Source organism: Palaemon carinicauda, chromosome 21, assembly GCF_036898095.1.
Source record: "Palaemon carinicauda isolate YSFRI2023 chromosome 21, ASM3689809v2, whole genome shotgun sequence".
In the NCBI taxonomy this organism is placed as follows: domain Eukaryota; kingdom Metazoa; phylum Arthropoda; class Malacostraca; order Decapoda; family Palaemonidae; genus Palaemon; species Palaemon carinicauda.
This window is the reverse complement of record NC_090745.1, coordinates 110,198,907-110,206,406: the sequence shown is the minus strand read 5'-3', so window position 1 is coordinate 110,206,406 and position 7,500 is coordinate 110,198,907. Positions and strand designations below refer to the sequence as shown.

The window sequence follows — 7,500 nt, the reverse complement described above, 5'->3', positions numbered from 1 at the left end:
CATTTTAGTCCATTCGCTGAGACTCCATGTGCTGTTGGGTAGAGCTAATTAGTTTGAACGTTTAGAGTTTTAATGATCTCGTCTAACTTATTCTTGAATTCGTTTACCTTGTCACTGTTCACTACATCAACTGGAAGTCCGAACCATATATTTACTATTTTGTATGTAAGGAAATTACCACATTGAGTGGTTTTGTATCTTTTCAATTCCAGTTTGTACCCAAGGGTTGTAATTGAAGAAGGAAGATCATTTAAGAGTTTAATGCCGGATGAAAATTGTTGTCATAAGAGGGAGATTATTGTCATGGGAGGACCATTGTTTCCAAACGAATAAGATTAATGTCATGGTTTTACTATTAGCAGGAAAGGAAGAAAAAGATTAGTGTCGTAAGAGGGGGATTGTTGTCATAAGAAGATTATTTTCCTCCTAGGGAAATCATTATCATGGGAAGAATATTGGTATTGTGAAGTGTGACAAGTCATCATTACCTGAAGGGTACTTATTAAGTGGCAGATTTTATAGATAAAGTAAGAATAATATTAGAAAGCGAAAATTCATGAAAGACATAGCATAAAGGTCATAAGTGAGTTTTTGAGGTCATAGATAAGGGGAAAAAGTACTGCATAAGTGAAGAATCAACTACCCTAAAGGTCAAAGATAAACCTTTATCAAAAATAAAATTTACTGTCAAGGGGAAATATCAAATATAGTGGAAGAAAATGTGTGATAAAGTAAGAGAGAAAGAGGGGTGAGACATTTTATATGAGAGAAAAGATGCTGCTGAAGAAGATCGTTATTTAAGGAGAGAGATAATAGTTAAAACAGGTTTTGCACGCTAGAATTGGAAATAAAAACTAAAGGAGGAATATCATGATCAAAGATTGACGTTTATAGATAACGGACAAATATATCCCCGTGTAAATGTTGGAAAGAAAATCATAGGTAAACTGAACAAGATACAGTTTAGGTAAGCGAAAAAGTCTCGAATATCAATATTAAGGAAGGAATCTTATTTTCAAAGAAGGGTTATTGATAAGAGAAAAATATATTTAGTTAAAGAGAAATGTAACTCATAAAACAGTTGATTGATCAGCAACTTGCTAGAGAGAACTGTTATTGCTAACTACTAGTAAAGGCGAACTATAAAATAGTATATAAGACTAATAATAAGAATCACTTATAAATGGAAGAGGCTGTTTAAAAACTAGAAGGAAAATCGTAGAAAATGAAGGTAATTGATAACACCAAAATGTCACGAATAAATTAAAAACTATATTATTATTATTATTGTTATTATTATTATTATTATTATTATTATTATTATTATTATTACTAGCCAAGCTACAACACCAGTTGGAAAAGCAAGATGCTATAAGCCCAAGGGCTCCAACAGTGAAAAATAGCTTAGTGAGGAAAGGAAACAAGGAAATAAATAAACGGTAAAAAAGTTATGAAAAATTAAAATAAAATATTCTAAAAAACATTAACAACATTAAAACATTAAGAGGAGCATAAGTGATAAAAGAGAGATCTCTGCAAATAAAGATACAGGTTGCAAATATATAGGACACTAGCAAAAATAATTGTAGAATATATAGCCAATGGATAATGTGACCCTTTTTAGTAATTTTCGTAACCAGTTGAATTATTTCTCTTTTCCAGAACCACCAGTTGCTCCGTCTGACGTCACTGTCAGTGATGTCACAAGTCGTTCAGCTCTCCTTTCCTGGACTTTATTTCAGCCCGCAGCTGTAACCATTCAGTATAGAGGTAATCATTTATAGACCATTCAGTGTAGAGGTAATCATTTATAGAGTATTCAGTGTAGAGGTTATCATTTATAGAGTATTCAGTGTAGAGGTTATCATTTATAGAGTATTCAGTATAGAGGTAATCATTTATAGACCATTCAGTGTAGAGGTAATCATTTATAGAGTATTCAGTGTAGAGGTTATCATTTATAGAGTATACAGTATAGAGGTAATCGTTTATAGAGAATTCAGTGTAGCGGTAATCATTTATAGAGTATTCAGTGTAGAGGTTATCATTTATAGAGTATTCAGTGTAGAGGTTATCATTTATAGAGTATTCAGTATAGAGGTAATCATTTATAGACCATTCAGTGTAGAGGTAATCATTTATAGAGTATTCAGTATAGAGGTAATCGTTTATAGACCATTCAGTGTAGAGGTAATCATTTGTAGACTATTCAGTATAGAGGTAATCATTTGTAGACTATTCAGTATAGAGGTAATCATTTGCAGACTATTTAATGTTGAGGTGATCATTTATAGACCATCTAGTGTAGAGGTAATTATTTATAGACCATTCAGTATACAGGTAATTATTTATAGACCATTCAGTATAGAGGTAATCATTTATAGACCATTCAGTATAGAGGTACATATTATTTATAGACCATTCAGCATAGAGGTAATCATTTGCAGACTATTTAATGTTGAGGTGATCATTTATAGACCATCTAGTGTAGAGGTAATTATTTATAGACCATTCAGTATAGAGGTAATCATTTATAGACCATTCAGTATAGAGGTACATATTATTTATAGACCATTCAGTATAGAGGTAATCATTTATAGACCATTCAGTATAGAGGTACATATTATTTATAGACCATTCAGTATAGAGATACATATTATTTATAGACCATTCAGTATAGAGGTAATCATTTATTGACTATTCAGTATAGAGATACTAATTATTTATAGACCATTCAGTATAGAGGTAGTCATTTATAGACTATTAAGTATAGAGGTAATAATTTGTAGACCATTCAGTATAGAGGTAATCATTAATAGGCCATTCAGCATAGAAGTAATTATTTATAGACCATTTAGTATGGAGGTAATCATTAATGGACCATTCAATATAGAGGTAATCTTTGATAGACCATTCAGTATAGAGGTAATCTTTAACGGACCATTCAGTGTAGAGGTAATCATATTTAGACCATTTAGTATAGAGGTAATCTTGCATATCTCATCTAGTACAGAGATAATTATGGACTTGAAATAACTAAATCAATCATAATTTTGCACTGAAATCCGAACACCTAAAAACCTGTAAATCCAAAAAGCATTTTATGTCTTGTGTAAGGATTACTCTTTTGTATTTTCATACAATTAAGTTGATATATATTTCATTACTCCTATTAAAAGCTTCTCAATTAGAGAATGAACTTTGAAATATAAATGATTTCTATCTCAGAGAAGGCAGGTTTAAGCTTGGATTTATTTCGAATCTTTTATAATTTTTTTAATTCTAAGACATACGAATATAGTGTTGGAAAATGAAACTAGAATTAGAATACCGAACACAGAAACAACTCGTTTGCATGCATGAAGTTTTCTGTTTAAGATAAATCTTTCAGTATTTCTATCTTCCAGCCATTTAATAAATGTACAATTTGTCTTGAAAGCTTGGATTTATTAGTTAATTCTACTAAACAAATATTGATAATACTGTCCCGTTTCCTTTGGCATTTTATTATGATGTTTTGCCACTTATGACCTTCAATCCCAGGGATATCCTTACATTAAGGGGTCGGTTGCCTGATGCGCCCTCTCCAATACCTTCTATCAAAGACACTTACGATACAGAGTGCTAAATACTACAGCATAGGTTTCTGGCTCCGGGAGTTCTATTTCATTTTTAAACATCTTGATTATATTATTCAAATTTATGACCTTATATCCTAACTTCGCAGCTGCTGAAGAAGAATCATGGGCTGTCCACGGGCGGAACGTCAGCGTGGGTCAGTGGGCGTCCTCCCACATCCTGACGGGTCTAAATCCTTATAAAGCTTATGCCGTCAGACTCATGGCCCACAACGACCTTGGAGTCTCTCAGCCATCGCATATGCATGTCTTCACCACTCTCGAAGAAGGTAAGTGGCTTCAGGGTGTATCAGATGAACATATTTTTCATACATGTCAGCAAGTTTTGTGAAGGCTTTGTCCCAAAAGCAATTTTTCAACACAAGCGTTAATGACTTCAAAGTTTGTTAAATTGTCAATTTTTTTCATAAGAGTAAGTTTTGCATTTTTTTTTTCATCACGCGCTAATGACTTCAACGTTTGCTAAATTAGCAATTTTTTGATAGGCGTGAATTTTCAATTTTCAACACAAACGTCAATGAATTTTCAGAATTTGTCAAAATAGAAACTTTTCAGTTTCATAAGCATCGATGATTTTTAACATTTGGTCAAACGAGGCTATTTTCATAAGCGTAAGTTTTTCAACAGCGTGAATGGCTTTTAAGAGTTTGTCAAATTAGCCAGTTTTTCATTTCAGAAGCATCAATGACATTTAAAATCTTGCCAAAAACGAATAATTTTTTCATGAAGCGTCATGGACTTTTCAAAGTTTTTCAGATGGCAAATTTTCCACCCAAGCGTCAATGTCTTTTCACAATTGCATACAAACAGTTTTCCTTTATAAGCGCTTATAACTTTTCAGAGGTTTTCGGTTTCATCAGTTTTTTTCATCAGTATCTATGACTTCCCAATTTGCTGTATGATTAATTATTCCATAAATGGCTAGGTCACATAACCTATGGTTAGAAGAATGACCTAAGAATTTGTGAGTTAAAATATACAAATTGTTATAAGAATAATTGGAATTAGTGTATAAATCATGTCATGAATTATATTTATTCATTCATTTATTTATTCAATCATTAATTTATGAGAGATTTAACATATAATCTGCTTATAACGCAGCACCATCTGGAGCTCCGACAGACGTCCAAGTAGCCCCTGGTGGTCCCAGGTCTTTGGTCGTCCGGTGGCGCCCCCCGGAACACCATACTACTCATGGCCCACTCAGGGGTTACACCTTGGCCCTTCGTCAGCAGAATCTCCAAGGGCATCTGACTTATATCAGCCGTCCTGCTACTATGTCAGCAGGTAAACAAGGGTTTCGTTCGTTCTCTTTTCTTATCTAATTCCATTTCATTTTTCTTTATATTATCTTAATAATATTCCTGTTATTCCCCCTCCAGTTTTGCGACCATTTTCCTTTCTTAATAGGGCTAAAGTGACCATGGTATTTGCAACGAATGATTACTCAATAATAGTTAATGCTTTCATGGTAACACCGTCACCATCTATTTTGTGACAATGCGGATAGCATTACGTTCTTTCTTGGTAGTACATTCTTCCTTAAACCTTTTAAAAAATGAATACCAATCGTCTTATACTCTTCGTGACAATACTTTTATCTTTAGTTTCCCAATGCATGTCATTCTTCTCGTATTACTGTCATCATTATTCTCATTACTGCCATCATTCTTCACGTTCGGCAATACAGGCGTCACTCTATTCGGCAATACTGAATTTCTCTCTCTCTCTCTCTCTCTCTCTCTCTCTCTCTCTCTCTCTCTCTCTCTCTCTCTCTCTCTCTCTCTCATTGAAAGAGTACATTAATGTAGTCCTTTGAAGTTTAGTTTACCAAAAGGGTAAATCAAAAAGTTCCTTCTGCAATAATGTATACTAAACTTAAACTTCTTGTAGTTTTTCCTTTTTTTTCTTTCCTCACTAGGCTATTTTCCCTGTTGGAGCCCTTGAGCTTATAGCATCCTGCTTTTCCAACTAGGGTTGTAGCTTAGCAAGTAATAATGATAAAGACTGAGACAGACAGGCAAAGTAACCCCTAATCTCTCTGACTCTGAAGAAGTAAGATGGAATAAAAGGCAAATCAGGTTTAATTCCATTATTATTATTATTGAGAAAAATGACATATAAAAGCCATGAAAATACAAGACTCGGAGACTGGGAAAAACCAATAGCTTGAGGATTTTTTATGAGCACACTTTTATTACTCCCAAATTGTCAAAATATATGTTAAAGTTTCTCAGCATCCGTAGTCGGTTTTATATAAACAGTATATATATACATATATATATATATATATATATATATATATATATATATATATATATATATATATATATATATATATATGTATATATATTATATATATATATATATATATATATATATATATATATATATATATATATATTTAATGAATAGACAAGTCTTTCTGGTGTTAAAAAAATTGATTCGTGAACGCCACCAATACATTGCCCATTCATTATAAACGTAGATGTAGAGTAAAATGCCCAAGTACTATATATATATATATATATATATATATATATATATATATATATATATATATATATATATATATATATATATATGTATGTATATATATGTATATATATATACACACACACACGTATACATACATACACTTTTCCAATGATCCTTGAGGCCAACACATTCATATATACGTACTCTTTCCAACAGGTGCCTCCGGCTCGGAGAAGTACGAGGTGATGGGCTTGAGTCCTGCTTCTTTATACGAAGTGGCAGTGAGGGCCTTCAATCGAGCCGGCCCGGGGCCCTTATCCTCGCCCAGGATTGTTCAAGCCACGGGGCATGACGGTAAGTCTTGCGAAGGCGTTGTTGGTGTAATGAAGATGCGGAAATGTAGGTTTGTGTCGTATTTGAAAGATTGTGAGTTGGTTTGTTATATTCTTTGTTAATGGGTATTTTTTGGTATGGTAGTTTTATTTGTTTTCATTTTCTTATTCAATACTTATCTGAACTCGAACACTATAGTCAATTTTTTTTAGCGAGGCAGATTTGCACCGACTCGCACTGGTGGCCTTTTAGCTGGGAAGAGTTCTCTGATCGCTGATTGGTTAGAGTTATCTTGTCCAACGAATCAGCGATCGGGAGACTTTTCCGAGCTAAAAGGGCACCGCTGCGAGTCGATGCAAATCTGCCTTGCTAAAAAAATTTAATATAGATATACTAACTTTAAAAGTATATGCTAAGTAATAGAGAAAATATCTACTAATATTTTACGAAACTATGTCTTGACATTGTCTTCTCTATTTGTGTACTGTGTTGAGCAGTATGATTAAGTTAATTTCTCGTGTTTTGGCATATTTATAGTATATGATACTGTGTGCTTAGAATGTAACTCCAAAGTAAGTAACAGGGAAAATATCAAGTAATATTTTATTAAACCACGCCTTAACATCGTCTCATCTATATGAGTACGAATTTGATCCGTTAATTTCACGTGTTTTTGGAATATTTTATTATTTTGTGCTTAGATTGTGATTTCTATAGCTTAATAAAGCTAATGTTTTACCATCAGTTTATATTTTTCTTATCTAGGTTAATTATGTCTTCTTTTCATTGATATCCATGTCCTTATGAAAAGGAAATATTTTTCATTAATTTTATAGACCTTTGTAAACCATTCTTTATCCCCCTTACAGAAAGCTATTTAGAGTTTTTAGGTAATGAAGAGAAAGACCATTTTGATCTTCGATTCTTGTTTTCTCTTTGGTACTTATTGTGTTCCATAATTATTTTTCTCTAATTAAATATATTTAACAAGGAAAAGAATAGGAACACTATTCTGGTACAGCATTTTAAATCTCCATTTTACAGGATA

The 7,500-nt window shown here is 32.6% G+C and overlaps 1 protein-coding gene across 8 annotated transcripts in view; it reads left to right on the top strand.

Annotated features, from left to right (window-relative positions):
* Positions 1–7,500, top strand: part of LOC137615402 (cell adhesion molecule Dscam2-like) — a 57,918-nt gene that overhangs the window by 32,612 nt on the left and 17,806 nt on the right. For all 8 annotated transcript variants that reach the window (XM_068345262.1, XM_068345266.1, XM_068345265.1 and 5 more), the window contains exons 13-16: positions 1,663–1,770; positions 3,728–3,907; positions 4,743–4,928; positions 6,336–6,473. In XM_068345262.1, coding sequence (XP_068201363.1) covers positions 1,663–1,770; positions 3,728–3,907; positions 4,743–4,928; positions 6,336–6,473 — 612 coding nt within the window. The remainder of the gene's footprint in view (positions 1–1,662; positions 1,771–3,727; positions 3,908–4,742; positions 4,929–6,335; positions 6,474–7,500) is intronic.